Source organism: Pleurodeles waltl, chromosome 3_1 (assembly GCF_031143425.1).
Source record: "Pleurodeles waltl isolate 20211129_DDA chromosome 3_1, aPleWal1.hap1.20221129, whole genome shotgun sequence".
NCBI classification, from domain to species: domain Eukaryota; kingdom Metazoa; phylum Chordata; class Amphibia; order Caudata; family Salamandridae; genus Pleurodeles; species Pleurodeles waltl.
Genome location: NC_090440.1, coordinates 1,464,193,000 through 1,464,215,610, shown reverse-complemented (window position 1 = coordinate 1,464,215,610; position 22,611 = coordinate 1,464,193,000). Strand labels below are relative to the sequence as shown.

Sequence of the window (22,611 nt, the reverse complement as noted above, 5' to 3'; positions counted from 1 at the left end):
AGTGGGTGGAAGCAAATAGGCCACTTCAATTCTGTGTCAATGTCTTTATTTTGGTCCCTAAAGCAATTGCATATGGTCAGTATGGTCAGAATCAGATCAAAATACATAGTGCATGGCTTGCCAATAACATTGGAGAGAATTAGCACTTTCTTCCCTTTATCTTTCTTTCTTCACAACCATTTCCACTCCTCTTCCGGACTGAAGCATTTTTACAGGTCTTTTTGTTTCGTTCTGAGGAAGCCATGGCATTGTAGGTGGCAGTAGCTGTGGCAGGTGCATTTGAGGTGGCACAGTGGGGGAACAAGTGGCAAGCGTTCCGGCACTGGTACAACTCCACCTGGCGGAAGAAGAGTCCTAATGGGTTAAAGGGGATGCACAGCACCTGGGAAGGATCTGCAGGTAGGATACAGAGTAAAGCCCTAAATGCTGCATGGTACCTAACCGCACTTAAGGGTGAACCAGCGCACACTGGCACATCTCCAGCACAGCTTGGAGAAGCAGGGATGAATCCGCCCTTAGTCCTCGGAACTCTTGGTACCCCAACGCTGAAACCTGGATTGACAGAGGGTGGATTAGATGGTTTGTTGAAACCAGTGTCGACAGCAACAGTGGAGGAGGCTCCTGAGGCAGTAATTAAACTAGCTGTAGCTCCAGTTCCGAAGAGGACTTTGCCGTCAAGGTCAATCCCCACATTTCCTCCTATTGTACTTCCTCTTTTTCCATTGGAGGACTTGGAGAATGGTAAGACCTAATCCTGGAGCATACACAACGTCAGGTCTGATGATAGCCCTCGCACAGTCCATAAAGAATAAGGTCTTGCACTCTTTTTTGGCCTTTTGATCCATACTGCGACACTGGCTGCAGGGCCTTGAATTATGTCTCGACCCTAGGCACCACAGACACACCTCATGTGGGTCAGTGATAACCATCTATCAGTCGCTATAACAATAGGACTTAAACTCTGACTTTGTTGGGGGTGACATCCATAAAGTACAAGACTTGAAGAAAATGTGTCCAGAAAAATCTCAGAATCACCCAAGTTACAAAAAACGAGGAGTGACGTTCTGCGTCAGAGGGTGCAGGAGAAAAAAAAGATGTCAGTACACCAGGATGGATGCTAACTAGCTCCAATGACATCATCATTACTTTGATTCCAGCCTGGAGATAGAGCTAGCCACTCCTGAGGGATTTGTAGATTGTAGTATTTTTCAGAAATCAGATTAATGATTATGACGTTTAGATTTAATCAACCCAAATTTCCCAAAAAGTAAAGGGCGTAGCTAAACATAATGCAACATGAAAAATAATGCTATACACGTGATTTATATTTGGAAGATATTGAGAATAGTGTCTTTTTGTGTCTCGATTTGTTAGGAATAAGGAAGAGGCTGCTGTATACAATATTTACGCAATAGAAGATTCAAACTATTTGGGATGCAAGCCTGTTGGATTTACGTGGGCGTAAGCACAGAATCTATCCTAATGTATACTGATTGAATTATTCAATCAGAGTAATGAATGCTTCCTCATTAAATAAGAGTGATATACCATTAAAATAACATGACTGTTACGCAAAGATAATTACTGAATTCCTGCACTATGCTGTAAAATGTTTGCCTTGTAATTTTGTGTATGTGAATTTGATATGCTTTAAATTTTTACAATGAACTCCTATCCCATATTGCAGATATGGAATACTTCTTTCAAGATAAATCTGTATTATGTGATTTGCTACTCATATGGAACATATCAAGCTAACATTATATTCAATGGTGCGCAACTGATGGTGTGTGTGAGCAACATTTTACAATATAATATCTGTTTTAATGCCATCTCAATGATGAATCTATATGTATATAGATTATTTAAATTCTAATAAAGAATGCAAATAAAATAGATTTTTTTTTTTTTTTTACTAAACACATTTTTGCCCTTGCATTTTTTCTTATGGTTTTTAGGGTCTTCGATTGATGATGTTTAATTGTAATTTTCTTGCTGGTCCTCCTCAATTATTTTTATCTTTAAATTGTATTTGTATTCAAACTTTTATTAATAAGCATTTTCATTTATTGTCTATTTGATTATTTTAAATCTTATACAAAGTCTCACTTGCTCTTTTTGGTTAAGGTATTCCTAAGAAGTGTATAAAAGAGTGTTATGGAGGTACCCCTTGTTTAAATGCTATGCAATTATAAGCACCAGGAGAGTGCTTGAGAATTTCACCCTCAATGTGAGAAAGGAAATGGAACAAAACTCATTAACAAAACAAGCATTCCTGAGGCCGACTTCATCAAGACAAGTAATGCCACTAAAAATACTAATTTCTTCAAAAGGAGTTTTGAGTTTCTATTTGTGAAGTATGTTTATAGTAATTCTGGAAGAGAGGGAACAATTCATGAAAACTAAACAGTGTCCTTTCTGGTTGACTCTCAAGAATATATATACATCATTAAAGAGGATCATAGAATCATTTAAAACCATTCAGGTTTGAGACACCGGAGGAGGTCGAGCAAAGAGCGGGTTAGGGGTGAAGAGGGGAGATTTAGTCACCTACGTGGTCACCTACGTTCAGGCTAAGACCTCATGTAAAGCCAAAATTGATACTGAGGTGGGGATATATTGTAGTAGGGTGGAAGAGGTTTATTTGTTTTGTTTGTTTTAAAAATAATTTTTTTAAAAAACTTTTAAAAAAATGTATATACATAATAGCTACAACTAATAATTTCACAACACTGATGAAAGCACTCTATAATTAAATACATATAGAGCAATCCTATAATGACAACAATATTCAGAATCTCGAATGGATGCAAGCTCTAGAGAAAACCATTAAGACTTACAAATATAACTGGATGCCTGTTCCCAATTGGTTTCCATATGAGGCCTACACATTTATAAAGGCATATACCCACTTAATGGACCCTGGACATCTACATGCTAATCATTAAAAAAATACAGCCCACAATATCACTGGAACGTAAGCTGCAAATTGAAAGGAATTGAACACAATATAATAAAATAAAAAATTCTCACTTACCCTTTGAGCATTAACAAACAGCTTGTGAATGATACTACCAGCAGGACCCCTCCCTGCTCCGACAACTAGAACTTCTGGTTGGTCTAGGAGACCGCTGACAAACCTGCCATCAAGAGTTTACAGAAAAGATGGAAACATGAACATCAGTTTCATAGCTATATCGTACTAACGGATAATGTAGTCATGTGGAATTCGTGAAACCATTTTTCATTATTATAACATTGTTTTATTTAAGAAAATACACAATGGAAAAACTGTGGTAGGGTTTTATGTCAACCATATAGGACTCATAGGTATCCTCAGCTAAAGAGTTTAGCAATAATGTGTAACAGAAGTCTTACAAAAGATATTGGAGGGATACAAGGGAAAACCTTTGCGGTAAAACACATGTTTATTTATACTGACGCATTACTTTTTTTCTTCTTCAAACTAACTGCATTCCTATGCATCGGGGCAGGAATCAAGGCACTGCATGGGTCTCAATTTCTTTGATTTAAGAAACAATTTACTTATCTTTAAAGCCAGTTCTCAAGCACTGGTATCTTAAATAGATTAACAAGCTTAAATCTTTGTGTCAATGTACTGAGTGTCCCAAGGACATGTTATGCTAGCTGTGCCAAGAAGTCGAAATAGAAAACCTAATAAAAATGTCTCTTTATTAGCACAATCCCCTCATCTGAAAAGACCCAAACTTCAACCAATAAGTCCGCTCCCTGAGGAATTTGGAGTGAGTTCTACCAATGAATCAATGTCCTGAGGAATTTGGGGTGAGTTCTACCTTATTACTTTGAAAAACTGTGTAAAGTTAATGAGAATATAGAGCTTGAATTCTGCTAACCCTGCAAGTACAGGTTATAGCAACTAGGAAAGAAACCTTCCATGACAGAATTTGTAAGGCAGCCTTAGACATAAGCACAAAATGAGGGCCCATAAGACATGAAAGAACAAGCCTTCCAGAAAATTCCTAACTGCAGAAAATTTAAAAAGAAAATTGTCAAGAATATTTTCTGCAGGCCATGATTGCTGTGAGGTGGACTTTCATAGAGGAAAATTGCAGATCTGTCTTAGCCAAATGAAGTAAATATGGAAACACAGTCACTTCTTGGCAGGTGATATCATCAAATTTGTTCTGAGCACACCAAATTCAGAAGTTCTCCACTTAAAACAGTAGTAAGTTCTTGTACATGGTATTCTTACTTCTATCACCCATGAACTCGAGAAGAAGATTCAAACAGCCATATTGTAGAAGTTCAAGAGCTGATGTTTGGAGTGCATTATCTGGCCTCCAAACTTGTGCAGAAGGTCCATTCTGCACAACAGCCTCCTGTGTGGTCATTGCAAGAGGTGGAGAAGAACCATGAACCACCACTGACTGACTGAGTCAGCTTGATGATCACAGTTGACAAAATGGGAAAGGGAGGTGAAGCATAAATAAATCTGCCTTACCTGTTGATCTATAAGGCATTGCCAAATTTGACTTCCTGGTAAAACTTTGAAGTGAAGTTTGGGTGTTTTTTCTTTTCCCCATTTGCAAAAAAGTCTTTTTGAGGCAAACCCCAATTCCAAAAAATGGTGTGCAAAAAGGAATTGTTTAAAATCCATTAGTGGTTCTCTTGAATGGCTCTGCTCTAAGTGCTTGCTTGAACATTCTAGAGGCCTAGCAGATGGACAGCTGCAAACCTACAATTTCTGGGTAATAGCAATTTACACATTGTTAGAGTTTCCACGGACAAAGTTCCTGGATCTCGTCCCTCCCTGCTTGTTCAGATAATACAAGGTTGCTTTACTGTCTATTTGGACAAGAAGGGAGTTCAGCCTGAGGAGCAGAAAAAAAGCCTTCATATCTAAATGCACCACTCTCATTCTAAGAGGTTGATGGTTTATGTCTGTTTCTATGGAGACCAAGATCCTTGAATGTGAAGGTGACCTATGTGAGCACCTCAACCTGACAGTGAGGCATCCGGGTACTATTGTCTGTGTAGGGATGTCTTGATAAAAACTCAGACCCTTGACTAGATTTTCTGGAAAATACCATCAACTGAGTGATTGCTCTGTGTGTGTTGTTAGGGTCACTTTGTCTTCCCATTTGCCTGACAACTGTGTCTACTGATCCTCCAGACACTGCTGCAGAGGACTCATGTTCAAGTGTCCGTTTAGAAAGAGAAAGTGGCAGGATGCTATTGAGCCTAGGACAGACAGTACTTACTCTGCTGTTGGATAGGCTGTTTTCTTCAGATAGTGACATTTCTGAAGGATAGATAATCCTGTCTCTTCTGGGATCCTCCAGACACTGCTGCAGATGTTATCTACAAGTGCCTATTTAGCATGAGAAAATGGCAGGGTGCTATTGAGCCAGGACAGAGGATACTTGGCCCGCTGTTGGATATGCTGTCTTCCTCAGATAGTGACATTTCTGAAAGATAGACAATTGTGTCTTTTCTGAAGAAAACACTTTTTTGTTTTTGTTTACAGTATCCAAAATTGCTCCTACATAATGAAGATTGTATTGGTATGGAAATGTTTTTTTTGTGATTTACATGCGGACCCAATTGGTTGAGGGTGATGACAGCAATCTGGCAATGCTGGCATGCTTGCTGATACACTGAAGATTTGATCAGCTATCTAGGCAGGGTTAGATGAATATTTACAACATCCTGAAATGTGCTTCAGCTACTGCCATGCATTTTGAAAAGGTTTTAGGTGCCAACTTTAGACTGAACAAAATTACTTGGTAATGGTCGCTTCTCACTGTAAACCTCAGGTATTTGTTAAGTGTTTTTTGTATAATTTTTTTACTATTGGTATGTAAAAATAGGCATCTTACAGATCTTTACGGCATAGCCAATTCTCCCGACGGCGTTGGGGACAGATCTGAAGTACAGCCAATATTCTGAAAGTTTTTTGTGAATCCACTTGTTTGCTTTCTTCACATATAAAATTGTCTGAACTCTTCTTTGATCCTTTTTTCTCACTAGAAAGTAACAGGAATAAACTCTGTCAGAAGCGGAGGCTAGGATTATGATTTTTTTCTTATTTTCTCTCCAGCAGCCGTGTAAAACATCACATATAGTCTAACTTTCCCATAAGAACGTGGGAAAAAGTAACATATCAAGTTGAAACCAATCACAATGCTTAAAAGCCCATAATTGTTCCTCATAGCTTTCCATAACAATCTGTCTTTTGCTGCTCCAGCAGCCACACGTTAAGTGCTCAGAATTCCCCTTGTGGTGCTTTTCTGATGTATCTAATGTAACCAATGGTGCCTTTTTTTCTTAAAACCTGAAAGTGGGAATGCATCATGCCCTCCTCACGCACTGAACAGCTCAGAACTTTAGAGCTAGGCCGGGCAGCAGCGTGTGGATCTGTCTTCCAACCACTACATGGAACTCCAACTCTACAGCAGAGTTCTCCTGGAGCAGCGTGCAACTCTCCGCGGCTGGTGCAAGTTCATCTCTATTGGGCTGCCTTTTGATCACTGAGGGAAACACCAGCCGCAAAGTACTCCTCAAATTAATTCCCCCACACTCCTGGAGTGGTACATCTCACTGGGTTCTGTAATTCCTAACAAGGGAAACAAACTGAAGGCATTGTGCCTGTGCTGGTTCAGTAAAGTGAGCACAGTCTGAAGGACTCTGGTCTGGGAGCAGTAGTCTTTAGATGATTAAGAAGGTTTTTGGTGTACAAGGATACACCTCCATTGGAGCCACTAGCTCGCAAAGTTCTCTGGGTTCTCCCCTGGTTGTGTATATTGCCCTCAGATATGCAGGACTCTAAGGAGTAATACACTAAAGAGGAATCAACGTTTTACCTCCTTTTGGGTAACAACTTCTATGAGCTAGTGGACACCCCATAATAACAGCTGTGTCCTGTGCTGTTTCTCCCTTGACTGCAAACTCATGCACCTAGTGCAAAACTGCAGAGAACCCCTCTTCCAGAGGGAAGAACTACCTGGATTATATACAGCCTGGCACCTCCAGGCCAACCAGGCACCACTTCCTGCAGTGCAAATGGGAAGCAACAGCACAAGGAAGGCGTCGACCTGGAAGCCTCTGATAAACCAAAAGAGGGTCTTCTTCTCTGGCAACCCCAAAAGGGAGATACCAGGGTCCAGGCACCACAGATACCAGAAAAGGCAAGGCCCAAAGTCAATACATCAGATCTCCACACTATAGAATCCCCGCCAAAGATCCCCAAGGGGACTCAGATGGCAAAAGCGTATCAGATAGGCTCTGGCGCCCCTCGTCCAAGATAACCTTGCGATCTTTCGGTGATGACTCACCCAGGAACAACAACACTGCAAAGGTCTTGGATATGCTGGGCCTAGATGGCATCCTCCATGGTTGGAAGACTTTGAAAGCCTATTCACCAAGAGATTTGTAACAGTCGAAGGTGGAATGCCTTAGACCTGTCCCTAGATTGCAAAGTGGCTCTCACATTGGTGCCAAACTGGCCACTTGTTTGTCCAAAGACATTAAGGCTCCAAAGAAGGGCACAGACCGCTCATGAAGATCATGCCAAGACAAACTCCGGGATATCTGGTATCCCCTCACAAAGATTCTCACCATGGCTGAAACCAAGGAATTAGGCTCCCTGATTTCCCCTGAAATACTCTCTGGTTGGGCTCAGTGGGCAGTAATCTTCCTGGGCAATGGGATCTGCGCATCTCGACTGAGAGGCGCCGCTCCTTGCTCATCAAAATTGATCCCAAACTGGAACATTTGGCATCATTAGGGGAGGTGGCCATTGGTCAAGTGGGTCTCTTCAGAGATCCCTTTATTAAGGAGCTCAGAGAGTTTGTGACTACCTTTACCTAATTAGACAAAACCAAGGCCTCTATTTAATGGACTTTTGCCCAAAAGGTTTTCCCTGATGCCAGTCATGGCAGGGGGCCCAAAGCAGGCTGTTTCAAGCACCTTCCGGAGGCTAGAACTCAAGGTGAAGCCAATGGCAAAGTCCCACACAATTCAGGGAGATTCTCCCCTCCAAAGGATACCCGAGGCACAGAGGGGCCAGAGGCCACTTCCTAGGCAGAAATAGTCAAGCCACACTTAATGGTACGTGTTCTCTCTTCCTTCTTCCTTCCAGTTTAAGGTGGGAGGAAGGTTGACAGATTTTGCCCAAAACTGGCATGCTCTGATAAAGGAAGTCTGGGAGTTCCATGCGGTGCAAGGTTTTCAGATGCAGTTCTATGGATCGCCTGTACAGGCAGTTTGAGCTCTGCCCCATCTCCATTCATTTTCAGAGGAATATGCCATCCTCGTAAATGGTGAGGTACAAGCCCTGCTGGCGAAAGGTGCAATAGCCCCCTCTTCTCCTCAACCAAAGGGGTTTTTGAGCAAACACATTTCTGGTGGAAAAAGAGACTGCAGTCACCGCCCGGTGATCAATCAACAGGAATTCAACAAGGGACTAATATTTCACCACTTCAAAATGGAAGGGATTCGTCTGGTCAGGGATATTCTGAAACCAAGTGACTGGCTGGTTAGACTGGACCTAAAGGATGCCTACCTCTCGATTACCATTTTACCTCCACATCTCAGATTCTCGCAGTTCCTTTGGAAAAATTGTCAAATTCACCTCCCTCCCATTCGGCCTGTCCTAGGTCCCACAGTATTTTACCAAGGTACTCAAACTGATGAAAGAACACCTTCAAGCCTGAGTGATAGGCTTAATAGTCTATCTAGACAACATCTTACTTGTGTATCCGTGTCGACAGTATTTGACGGAACACCTACAAATGATGATGTCTCTGCTGGAAAGGCTAGTTTTTTTTTTGTAAATGAGAATAAATCTATTCTGATTCCATTCCATCCCAACAGAATACATTATTGGGCTTCGTCACTGACTCAGTAGCAGCAACTCCTGGTCTACCATTGAGGAAAATGGCAAAAATCAGACAAGAACTGCAGAAGACCCTGGCCAGAGCGGCCACATCATTGGGTCAATGGCTAGAATGGACGCACTACACAACCTTCAGCGACTGACGATCAACCACTATTTACCACCTCAAGAAAGGAGTTACTTACTCCTAGAAGGTGCCTGTGTCGGTCGAAGCCAAGGAGGAAATAGCCTGGTGGATCTCCCGCAGGAAGAGAAGAGCAATGATTGGTTCCAATCCAGCTATGGTCATCAAATCAGACACCACCAACCAAAGCGGCTGGGAGCCTGATGTGGCAAATTCTCCACTATCAGAAAAGGATCTGTGCATGAACAACAGCTCTATATCAATTGCCTAGAGCTCCTTCCTGGTTCCTTTGAGGTCCAGAGCTGGACCAAGGAAAAGAACAGAGTGCAAAGTCCTCCTAAATATGAACAATATCACAGCTTACAATATATAAACCAATGGGGGGGACATGAGAAACCTGATGGACTTAGCCAAAAGTTTCTGCAAGTTCTGTCATGGGCAGAAAATATCAGTGACAGCAGAATACCTTCTGGGTATCTTCAACAAAGTAGCAGACTGGCGCTTGAGGCATCTGCTGGACTTGAGCAGCTGGAAGCTGAAGAAAGAGGCATCTGAGCAAACTGAGGTGAGATGGGTCCATTCATCCATTCATTCTCTTTGCCTCAAGGTTGGACTGCTAGCTACCACAACACTTCAGTTGGAAGCCGGATGCCTAGCGTAGCAATGAACGTCTTCCTCCAAATTGGACCAGGGAACAGGGATATGCCTTCTCAACTCTTTGATAATAATGTGGTCTTCAGCGCAAGGGTGACGACAACAGATGGACATGATGGCGATGACTCCGATCTGATCTCAAGTGTGGTTTTCTGGTCCAAGAGGAACTTTCCTGGGATTCCCCAATCTGTATAGCCCTTCTTTCAGATCTGTTACTGGATCCATCAGGTAACCCGCACCACATGGTAACAGGGGACTTTTGTGCCAAGCTCAGTCACTCCTATCTAAAGTCTGGCCTGACAGAACAATTAGATAATATAAATTGGCATGGTCGAGATGATTGGGTTGGTGATTGCAGAGGAACCTGGATCCTCGGGGCAGAAATTGTCTAGATCCTGAATTTTCTGGCAAGCATAGCCTCAGAAGGAACTACATGCAGGCTGGTGAATGCCTTTCGATCAGCAATCTCGGCTGGGCATTCTTCCATTGACGGCCAACCAGTGACTGCACATCCAGTGGTCAGGAATTTGCTAAGGCATACCTCTCTCTCGTTACTTACAAAACCTCAGTACTCCTCAGTAATCTTCTGTATGGGACATGAAGATTTCTCAATCTCTTCCCCTCCTGGAAGAATAATGAGTATCAATCTAGGAAAGAATTGTGGGGCAAACTGGCCATGCTCCTTACTTTAGTCTCATGCAGGAGAGTTCCAGACGTCAGAGCTCTGGACTTAACAGGTCAAGTATTTACCCCAGATCGGGTTACTTTTCACATATGCAGAAAGACAAAATGTTATTCTAGGACTGTGTCCTACACAACTTTCAGAGATTCCCCCAAAGTGTGTGCGGTACAATGCGTACAAACATATGAAAGTATGACAGAGGAATTCTGACCTCCTGGTGAGGGGGAACTGCTCATTGCTATCAGAAAACCCCATAAAGCGATCTCTTCCCCGACCATAGCTAGATGGGTATGCTGAGTCATGCAGGGAGCTGGGATGGATACTAAAAGGTTTGGAGCGCACCTGGGTAAAGGTGCTATGGCTTAAAAGGGCTTCTCAGTTGGTGCTAGATTGGAGGACATTCTGAATGAGGCAGACTGGGCTTCAGATTCAACCTTCACAAGGTTTTTCTTCAAACCCATTGCAGATGTGGTTACATTAGTAAGTGCTAAGCATAATCCTCGCCTTTGGTCTGGTCATAGAATTAAAAATGTCCTAGCTAACATAACGGAAAGTTTCAATTTTATTAAGGACACAGAAGGGAGGATTATCCTATCCAGGGATCAAAAATTATTCACCCCACCTCAGGGACATACAATGAACAGAAGTCAAGATGAATTGTTGACAGTAAGTAATTTAGCTGGTTGCTAGTAATTTGTCGCATGTATAGGACTGTTGTCAACTGAAGCATGGTCAAAGCTGTACAGTTATCGCTGGTTTACATACCAACTGCTGTGCTTATACATATGCAGAGCTTATATAGAAGTGGAAACAGATAATGTAATTATGGAGATGGTGTAATTATCCTTTGTGTTTCTGGTAAAGAAAGTTCTAAACAGGATTGACCAGATCAGCAGGACTGGTGCCTGTCGCAAAAAGAAAAAGGGTTATGGAACCCAATGAGGGACAATGATGAATTGTCTAGCACTGTGACTGGTTTAAACTGGACATGTTACATAGTGTAAATGTGATATTTTACATGGTTGTTGGTGGGAAAATGAGGAGGAAAGGAAAGCATAATCCTCACTCCCTGTCCTTAATAGAATAGAAACTATCCATAAAGTTAGCTAGGAAATTTTACATTCCCATTCCTTTGTGAGGAGTAAGGAACCTCTCTACGGCCTGCTTTCACAAGAGGAGACTTCTTGCTGAAGATGTTCCCGGCGTAAAAGGGATGATGTATTTTGTGGAACAGCTGGTAGAGGATACGTGATTCTGAGACAATATCCATTTAGCACAATATTCATAAACCCAGTTTTTGCTCCTTATGTTTTCCACTCTTCCAGGTAAGATCTAATAGTTCCCTCCACCGGAGTGGGTAATCAAAGAGGGGGAAGTGATCAGTGGCAGGTTTAGTGGCGGGGCAGATTATTGTTGACCTCTTCTGGCTCTGGATTGATGCCGCTGCTGTTTTTGCTGTAGACCTTGAGGCCAGTGAGGGATTCAACTCTCTGAAGGAAATATCAGTGGTTGTAAGGTCTGTAGGAATGTTTCTTCTATTCTTGTTTCCTCCAATCAACCCACCCTCAGAGCGTCTAATTCCGATTTCAACTCACCATCAGCATGTGAACAAACATTGTGTTCCCTGAAAATTAGAGTTTTAAATTCCTGCGTTGTGCTTCAGGTTTGAGCCCTGTGAGCCTGAGTCAAGTGGAGTGATGTAAGGCCACGCCAAGAAACTATCCATGAGCTTCTTGAAGGGATGCATCTGCTGCAGCACTGATGAACTGATTGGATACCATCATACATTTGTTTATTATTTCTTTGAAATCTTTGAGACTGACTCTTAGCAGGTCGCTTATGAACTGCCGCATTGAGGCCCAGAGCGACCTCTCGTAGCAGTAGAAGTGAAAAAAAACTTGCTGCCTTTCATAGAGGTGATGGATGTGCAACATACCTTCTTTCCCACAAAATCCAGTTTTTTGCATTTCTTATCTGGGCGAACTTGTAAGGAATGTGTTGGGGTGTGAAGCTTGCGAGCACCTGAGAAAATAACTGAGCTGGTTGTAGGATCTCTGCTGAAGAAAAACAGATTCTGGTCAGGAAGTCTGTACTTCTTCTGCAGACACTAAGGAGCTGGCCTTGAGATGGGATAATTGGTGCAATGTCTTAAAAAGTACAGACACTGAGGCTCTAGTAGCTGGAAAAGTATTTGCTGGTACCTCTTAAAAGGACCTCCTGGAAGGTATTGATGTTGGCCACAGGATATATCGTGTCTTGAGGAGAGTCTGTTAAAGTGAGTATTGCCCAATGTAAGTTGTCATGTGGTAGGACCTTGAGGACTTCGATCGGTATGTGTAATTCCGTCTACATCTTGAACAAGAACGTCTGAGTGATTTGGAATGGCATTGCAGATAGTGAGACCTCGACTTTCACCTTGACTTAAGGTGAGAGTTGGTATGTCAAGACGAGATTTGGAACACCTTGGTGGCGGGTACCGGTGGAGCAGGTGGTTGCGGACGCCTAGGAGGCATAGATGGAGGAGTTTCTGCAGGAATTACCAGTAGTGGAGCAGGAAGAGACTTTATTGTTGTCTCTTTGAGGAGGAAGAGACTTGGTAGATGTCTGGAGTTGTGGTGAGGAGGTAGAAGAGGAGGTGGCTTTGATGGTGAAGGAGAAAATGAATCCAAAATGGTGACTGTAGAGGCTGGTCTAGAAGATGAGTATGCTCAGGATTACTCAGAGTCTGATTCTGAAGAAGCTTTGGCGCTTTCATTTTCCAAAGCCACTCCATTGTCTTCTTTTCCTCAGAGTAGGAATGCCTCAATATCAAATGTCTGGATGTTGATGAACTCTTCACCATCGATGGTCTCCTTCTCTTCAATGCCGACACAGCCCTCATGTAGGTGCTGTACCTCTTCTCAATGTCTATGTACTTGACATTGAATGGGAACTTTGTTTCTTACTTTGCCTTCTCTTTTGGGATCCCACCTAGCAAGTGTCTTCAGAGAGTGGGAAAGAGCACTATTAGAGGGACCAGCTTATTCTTTCACCTCAGATGTGTATCCAGCAATGGATTCCTACCTTTTTCACCTTTCTTCGTGCCATATAGACATTTTTCTCATGCTCTCTTAAAGGTGTGCCTCAAGGGAGAACTGCAGTGATAGCATCTTCTGGAGTCATATGGCAGACATAGGTTATAGATTTAATGAGGATCTGTTTTAGCCATTTGTACGCCACAACCTGGCCAGTTCTCAAAATAATGTTTCAGTAGGAAAAAGTAAAGCCTTAAAAAGGGCATTCAAGGTCCTGTCAGCAAGTACCAGAAGATGGAACAGAGTTAACTGAGAACTACAGACCATGACAGAACACTGGTGGTAAGGGTGCCATTTCAGGCACAGGGTTATTTTCTCAGTCTAACACAGCTGTAGGCATATGTAGTTTTATTGTCATTTGGTTCCCTTAAATTCACTTTAAAAGATACAGAAAAGGGTTTGTAAAGGATGTTTTTAAAATGTCACTTTCCATCTTTCAGCAACATTTTAAGGCTTTGTGTAATTTCTTCCATCCTTTAAAATAAACTTAAGGCCAAATGGCAGAACTTTGAAATGATACAAACACCAAACTACTTCAAATCTTAGATAGTTGTAATGCATGTGGTGGGTGGGAACATACTAAAAGGTCTCATTGAGACCTACTGAAGGCATGCTCTCCTTCTTGCAGTAACTTTCATAATGTCACCTTCAGGTATTTGCTGAGCTGCTGAAGTTCCCCCGTGGAACGCCATTCCCCTGAACCTGGCGTAAATCCCCTTACTACACAGAGATTTCGGGACAAACTGCAAAGGGCCACTGTGGTGCGTTGAGTGTCTCTGTGTACAAGAGCTGCAGGTGTTGTGGGTCTTTCTTGGAGGTGGAACCACCAGGATTTATTTGACAAACTTGATAAGATCCAAAACAAACATATCAGAAGTTGTCCTTCCCACTGTGCATAGAAGGCTGAAGTCCAACCAACCAAGATACATGGAGGGACAGAGACAAGGGAAGCAACAATTCAATGACGGCATAGGCAGTCTTGATGCTTGCTCCAAATGGTCGTCTTCATCCTATGCTTCTTTCTTGAGTTCAAGGGGGTTGACTGTGTAAGAAAGTACCCTTTTTCTGGCATAGTTACCCCCCACTTTTTGCCTGTTGTCAGTATGGTCTGACTGTGTTCACTGGGATCCTGCTAACCAGGACAACAGTGACTATGCAGAGGTCCCCTATGGGCTGCAGCATGTATTATGTCATCCATTGGGAGCCCATGCAAAGTGCATATGCAGGCCTCCCATTGCAGCCTGTGTGCATGCACCCTTTTCACTACAGGTCACTGCACCAGGCCACTGTAAGTCACCCCTATGGTAGGCCTTCCTAGCACAGAGGGCAGCGTGCAGGTCCCTTTGTGTGAGGGCACTCCTGCATGAGCAGAGGTGTCCCCACGAACTCCAGCTCCAGCTCCATTTTCCTGGACTTCAGGAGTGCGGGGACGCCATTTTACATGTGTACTGGACTTCGGTCACTACCTATGCCCAACTAAATAATGGTAACTCTGAACCTAGGCATGTTTGGTATCACACATGTCGGAATCATACCCCAATACTGCTGCCAGTATTGGGAGTATGATTCCATGCACTCTGGGGGCTCCCTCGAGGACCCCCAGCAGGGCTCCTACCAGCTTTCTGGGGGTTTCTGGGCAGCCTAAGCTGCTGCCACCCCCCAGACAGGTTTCTGCCCTCCTGCTGCTTAATCAGCTGAAGCCTAGGAAGGCAGAAGAAGGGATTTCCTTTTGGAGAGGGGGTAACAACCTCTCCCTTTGGAAATAGGTGTTACATGGCTTGCGTGGGGTAGCCTCTCCAAGCCAATGGTATGCTTTCAAGGGCACATTTGGTGCCCTCCTTGCATTAACCAGTCTACATCGGTTTTAGGGACCTCAAGTCCCTGCTGTGGTGCGAAACTGGATAATGGAAAAGGGAGTGACCACTCCCCTGTCTATCACCACCCAAGGGGTGGTGCCCAGAGCTCCTCCAGAGGGCCCCTTAATTCTGGCATCTTAAATCCAGGGTGAGCAGAGGCCCCTGGGAGCATCTGAGTGGCCAGGTCTGGCAGGTGACGGCAGAGACCCTTCCCTGCGACACACAGCCCTCTGTATGCTTTTCCTGCATTGTGGGACCCTTCCTCAGTTGTGCTGCGTGGGCTCCTCTGTGACTCCCGGGTCCTCTGCCAGTGGGTCCTCTGTGGGTGCTGTCTCTTTTCTGTGGACTCCCTGCACTGCTGAGGGTCCCCTGGGATTCCCCTTCATGGGTTGAGTCCTCCTGGACCTTGCTGGTCCCCGGCAGCTCCATTTTTTCGTCTACCGCGTCTCTTGCTTTTGCCAAGGCTTGTTGGTGGCTTTTCCACGCCACAGACAGACTGCAATCTTCCATCCGGGGTGGGACGTCAACTGCATCCTCCAGGAACTCCTCAATTATTCAATTATTACAGGGCTGCATTGCTGACCGTCTTCATCCTACCGTCGACCAACTCCTGCAACCACAAATGGGTGGGTAGTAGCTCCTGCCACCACCGGACACTTCTGCGAGCTCTGGACTTGGTCCCCTTATTTTCAGGTCTTCCGTTTCAGGAACACACCGCTGGTTTCTTGCAGTCTTGTCTGGGTGGTGCATTATTCTTTTTTTCCGTCCTTTTGGTGGTTTGGGAAAAAAAAAAAGTAACTTACTCCTTTGTTCCTGGTCGCTGGGGGGGGCACTGTGGTACTTACCTTTTGGGGTTCCTTGTTCCTCTGGCTTCCCTCTACAGATTCCACTCACTTGGGTTGGCGTCCTGCATTCACATTCCATTTTTTTAGCATATGATTTGGGCTCCCTCTAGGGTCACTATTGCACCGTTTTCTATTGCTTTTTATGCCTATTTATGATTAATAGTGTACATATTTAGTGTGTTTTACTTACCTCCTATTGGAGGGTTGCCTATCTAGTACTTTTAGTAATTGTGTGACTAAAATAAAGTACCTTTATTTTTTTTTTAACACTGTGTGGTTTTTTCATGTGTGTAAGTGCTGGGTGACTAACAGTGGTATTGCATGAGCTTTGCATGCCTCCTAGATAAGCCTTGGCTGCTCATCCACAGCTACATCTAGAGAGCCTGATTCTAGACACTGCCTACACTTCACTAATAGGGGAACCCTAAACCTGGTATAAGGTGTAAGTATCATAGGCACCCACCACACACCAGGCCAGCTTCCTACAGACTGCTGTAAGACACGTGCGGTTTGTTGCTGTACTAGGTGGTGTAGCTGGAAACCTTCTATAGGATGACACACCTCTGCCCCTTGCTCCACAAAAGGCACCTGCTGTCAATATTGCAGCACATCCAAAAAGCAAGCTGGATTATTATCTGTACTAATAGATTGCAAGGCCTCATCCATGATCCATCAGAAGAGTTTTTGCTGTTTAACAGCATATCAATATTCCAGTCTTGTGCCTCTCGTCTGAATGTAGTTGAGCGTAGCCACTTACAATGCCTTAGAGGACAGCACCCTCCATCTGCCACAAGTAGTGCTGGCACACCGATTGTTCCATCTATCATGCCGACTGAGGCTTTTTCCCCTTCCCACAGAATGGCAAGGACCTCCTCCTTTGAATCCAGTATTAGACCAAGATATGAATACATTTCCCCCTGCAGCTGGCGATCATGCCCAAGATTTGGCCATACTGTGGATTTACAATCCAAATAAAAAGACCCACTGGAACATAAAAAGAACTGTGAATTGCTTTCTTTCGGATCTACTACATTTAATGATGTTTTGTACTTTATCTGAGCAATACGCTATTTGAGTGCGGTGGTTCTGTTCTTTCATTTCATGTAGTGTATAATTTACACTACACAGTGCCTCCTGGGTAGTAGGGCACCTGTCCACACGCACCTATCATCTTTCTCACTGACACATTTTGCCACTATGGACACTGTTGTGGATGTGCAAGTAATACCACTTACTACCTCCCTTATATTGATTCACAATTCCAATATGATTCGCTCTCTCCTGCATAATTCATGCCCTGCATGTCCTCTTCCTGCTGACCCCAATCAAACTGATCATCCTCCACTTTATCCTGCTTGCATTTAACACAAAGGTGCCCACAAACACATCTGTGTCTAGGATGTTCTTAGGCATTTGTGGGAAGATTTTAGTAGTGAAGGTGTTCTCAGGAACCGAAACACATTTGGAAGCTGCAGGTATAATCAAGCATAATGCAGTTAATGAAGGTGTGGTCATTGAAGGTAGGGTCCTCGGCCGTGGGTGTGCCATTGGCGACATTGAAGACAGTGGATGTAATGTCATCAATAATGAGGCCAAGGGTGTTGATGTGGGCAGGACCAGAGGCGCTATGAATGCAGCAGTGGCATTCGTTGCCTGAATGTGGACATGGATGGCCTATTGAGCTTCCCATCATAGATCTTTGAAGCTTTACCTGGGGTTTCTCAGAGGTTGATTGTGAATTTGCCACAAATGTACCTCTGTGAGTCAACATAACTCCCTCTAATGGCTTGTAAGTGATTTTATTTTTATCTTCAAAAGGATGCCAAGGAGGTGCTCTAAGAGGACCCATCCTCCAAGCAGAGTTAGTCATTGGCATCCTCCTATATGCACTGAAGTAGATTATTCCCAGTGATGCAAAGTCATTGCCCAACATTTTCAGCACATCTTGAATTATTTGAGCTTGTGCATTTGGTAAAGACAAAATGTGCATTGAATGGTTGTTTGCAAAAAGTTATTTTTCTTACACGAGCAGTACGCACTGAACAAGTATTTTGTTGGTGAATCAACCATTTACTTGAAAAGAAAAACCCTTCTATCTTCAACTGAGTAAACTCCAGAGGAAGAGGTAGCAGCAATGCCAAAGGAAATGGAATTCTAGGAAAATAAAATCAAAATACATCTCTGAGAAGTACTCCATTCAACATGACATGCAGTAGAAACCTGGTGTTCTGTGGCCTAGGAGGGGAAGTGGAGTTCAGAGCGTCGTCCCCTCATTGGTTGAACTTTGAGTATTTTCTAATAAGGTGATTACGCTACTAAAGCAAAGTCGGTTTATACTGTTTTCTAATGTAATGTCTTAGTGCTGCTATTGAAACATCAGCCTGAGGTACTCCCTGCTTGACGATAGGGAATGATTGAAGTTTGTGAATCTATGAACGCTCCAATGCTATAAAAAAAAGAAGGTGAAAAACTTCCACGTCCACACCCCAAAGTGGTGTCTACTTATGTCCATGATAACCTTTCTAAATATTTTATACAGAACCTCCACCTTTTGCAGCTACTGGGTTGCCAGAGTTCCACCTTAATTACCTGTGCCAGAAATTCCTTTCTGATTCAACTGAGAGTCCTCCTTTTGTTCGTGGTTTTTGCTTTCAAGTCTTGATTTATCAGCTCTCTGTGACCTATTTACTGGAGGTTCCCTTTTATCTCTGCTGCTGTAAAGATGTGTGACTTCTGCTGTATGTGGTGAAAAACAGATCCATCTCTTCTGCTGTCTAGCTTAGCATAAGACTTTATTCTCTGGTATTTTCCAAAATATTGAGGATACTTTTCACTGTCCAGAATTGTAATAAAGGGACAGGACTCCTAGCATCCTTATTGTTTGTTCGCATAACCTTTTCTAGAGAATAAGTCCCCAAATCAAAGGACTTATTTTATAACTATGTCCTTGTGCAAATGTGGGCCTGGACTAGATATTCCACGGCCTTCTACCAGACCACCTCCTCCATCATAGTCTCTGGAGGATTTGTTTTGTTGTTCAGTGGTGCAAATCGTTTATTGAGTAAACTCAATTTCCTTTGCAAACTGAAGATGAGTTTCTCTGTGCACGACCAGAAGGACACTGTGCTTCACATGAGAAGACCAATTTGAGTGAAAACAACTTTCATCTTGAACTTGGCTGTAAATCATTGTGTGTTAAAAAAAAAAAAAAAAAAAAAAAAGGATGGTGTTCTAATTTTTCTGTCCTTTTCTTATGTGATGTCCACCTTCTTTTCCCCTATCAGTAACACCAACAAGTACAGTGCTGTACAAGTACATCTGATCCAAATATGGGTGACTATTAGGTAATCTCTCTTCTCTGCCCATCTTTGTTTTTAATTTTGGGCAAGATTGCTCAAGCAGCTTAAGAGAACAGTCACTGACACCTACTCGGATGGATCTAATTACAGTCTTCTGGTTGCCATGCGGAAGACTTGCACCCCCACACACCTCCCACCCTTCCAAGCTACCAATATTATGGGAGGTGGTGTTTGCTGCCTCTCAAAATAGAAACTAGCTGTCACCTGCAGGGATTTCAAGCTGTGGCTGCCACAACGTCTAATCCACCTTTACTGTTTTGCCACATCCCCTGTTCCAGTGTTAGTCAATCAACAACAGCCTGTCACCAAAAGCCCAGGCATTGACCACAGTCCCCAGATCACAGGAAGTCCTGGTTATTTATCTTGAACATCCACAACTTTTCAGAGAAAATGAGCCCTTTGTGACTTCTCTGGGTGTAGAATGCAGGAAACTGTTTCTCTAGCTGGTGCCTGACTTCTTGCAGCCCCAGTCAACTAAGCCATTTGTGGAATTCTAGATACAGCATGCATCTTGGTTGACAGCTGGCTAGGAACCCCACAAAACCAGTTCCTATTAGAAACATCAAATAATTTAAACCCTTTTTTTACAGAAAACTATATTTCAAGTCTGATAATAAATATTTGACAAATATTTTTACTACGTAGGGATCATTAATCACTATAAATTTTAAGATTCTACAGTACCACACATTTGTGTGCATTTGCTACACGCACATCTGATCTGCATTTCTAGACGTTTTCTATGAAAGCAAGATTTTGATATTGTTAATATCATTAGCTCAATCAGTTGGAAGCAAACCCAGTAGGGTCTCCATTTAAATAATTCAATAAACCCTGCTTAAACTTTAATACTGAAATGTAAACTTACAGAACAAGTTACTTATCTTCGGTAACAATATATCTGGTATAGACATATTCTAGTTGCAGATTCCTTACCTTAGAATTTCCCCCAGGCGTCAAACTGGGTCAGGAGATTTTTCTAAGAGCAGTACCCCTGCGCGGCGCCAGGTGGCATTGGTCGACTCCACGTGCGATGTCGCTGTGATGATCACAGTTGTATATAGGAACCACCCCGGCGCGCTGACTTCAGTTTCTTTTCACGCCAGTAGCGCGAAGCCATGAAGAACACAGAGAATGGTGAGACAAAACTAAGGCCCTTAAAGGGAAGTTCCTGACCCTAGAAATCAGTTTGCAGAGCTGGGAGGATGGGCGGGTAGGAAAGGAATCTGCAACTAGAACATGTCTCTACCAGATATATATCGATACTGGTAAGTAACTCGTTCATCTGATACAGACTTCTAGTTGCAGATTCCTTACCTTAGAATAGATACCCGAGCAATACCATCCCTGGTGATGGGCTCCAAACTAAGATCACACCAAAAAGTCCTGCAGGACTGAACAACCGAAGTAGCTGTCTCTGCAGACCTGACTATTCAGGAAGTAATGTTTAGTGAACGTGTGCAGAGATGCCCATGTCGCTGCCTGGCAGATTTCCAGGACTGGAACTCCACGTGCTAACTCTTTGGTAGCAGCAGTTGCTCTGGTAGAATGAGCACGCAAACCCTCAGGGGGTTGCTTTTTCGCCAAAGCGTAGCACATCTTGATGCAGAGGACTATTGATCACGAGATGGTCCTCTTCTGCACCACCCTTCCTTTCTTTGTACCCACATAACTCACAAAGAGTTGATCGTCCACCTGGAAATCTTTGGTACAACTGAGGTAGAACACCAACACTCTTTTTGGATCCAGGTAGTGGAGTCTCTCCTCCTCATGAGAAGGGATGTGGGTGCGCGTAAAAGGTAGGCAAGGTGATTGGCCTACATTATAAGGTGTCATCACTTTGGGAAGGAAGGAAGTCCTGGTACGAGGCACAACTTTGTCAGGATGGACAGCTTGAAATGGTGGCTTCAAAGAGAGCCTGGAGTTCACTCACTATGCGAGCAGAGGTAATGGCAATCAGGAAGGCAGTTTTAAGAGTCAAGAGCTGCAGGGGATAGTTGTGGAGCGGCTTGAAAGGAGCACACATGAGATATGTGAGGACCAAGTTTAAATCCCACTTGGGCATTATGAACAGGATAGGAGGGTACATGTGGGTGTGTCCTTTAAGAAACCTCCCAACAATGGGAGATTTGAACAGAAAAGGTTGGTCTGGCAGTCTTAAAATGGCAGAGATGGCAGACAAATAACCCATGAGTGTACCCAGAGCAGAACCCGGCTGGGAAAGAGAGTGAATGAAGAGGAGAACCTCTGAGAGAGGATCCAAGGACAGGTGTATACCGTTTTGGTGGAAGGATGCCTGGCTGCCAAGATAACATCACAGACTTCGGGTGGAAGGTCGAAAGCTGTCAACTGCCGCTGCTCACTCTATGCAACAATGCGGAGACTGGACAGGTTTGGGTGAAGGACCGTCCCCTGCTACTGCGAAAGAAGATCCTCCAGAAGGGGCAGTCTGATCGGAGGATTAATGGCCATGCTCAATAGCTCGGGATACCAGACTCTTCATGCCCAGTCCAGAGCCACCAAGATTACTTGGGCCCGGTCGTGCCTGATCTTCTTCAGAACTAAGGCCTGAGCTCCACTCGAGATGAAAAGCGTCACCGGGCGAGTGCCGCCTTGGAAACTCAAATGCGCAAAACAGCTGAGAATCTTCTTAAATTGAAGCGTTCTCTGCGGAGGCAAACTGATCTAACCAAGGCTCTCCCCACTGCTGAAAGAGACCTTGCGCTACCTCCAGAAGGAGACACCATTCATGATCGACTATGCATCGACAGCTGAGTTTTTCTGCTCTGGCATTCAGAGAACCCACCAGATGTTGAACCACCAGGTAAATGCCCTGGCGTTCCAGTCATGTCCAGAGGCGAAGAGCATCTTGACAGATGGTCCACAACCCCACTCCGCCCTGCTTGTTGCAGTACCACATGGAGGTGGTATTGTCGGTGAACACCTGCACTACTTTCTCTTTGAGAGAGGGAAGGAATGCCATCAATGCAAGTCAGATCACCCGAAGCTCCAAAAGGCTGATGTGGATCCCCGGACTCCGCCAGAGATCAGAGGCCTCTGATCTCCACCTCTCCCATGTGGCCTCCCGGTTCCAGGTGTGATGCATCTGTGGGTAGGGGAAGACTGAAACCCTCACCTG

General features: G+C 43.8%; 1 protein-coding gene across 2 annotated transcripts in view; it reads right to left on the bottom strand.

Moving 5' to 3' along the window:
* Positions 1-22,611, bottom strand: part of RAB3GAP1 (RAB3 GTPase activating protein catalytic subunit 1) — a 434,305-nt gene that overhangs the window by 44,938 nt on the left and 366,756 nt on the right. For both annotated transcript variants that reach the window (XM_069225057.1, XM_069225058.1), the window contains exon 23: positions 3,038-3,140. In XM_069225057.1, coding sequence (XP_069081158.1) covers positions 3,038-3,140 — 103 coding nt within the window. The remainder of the gene's footprint in view (positions 1-3,037; positions 3,141-22,611) is intronic.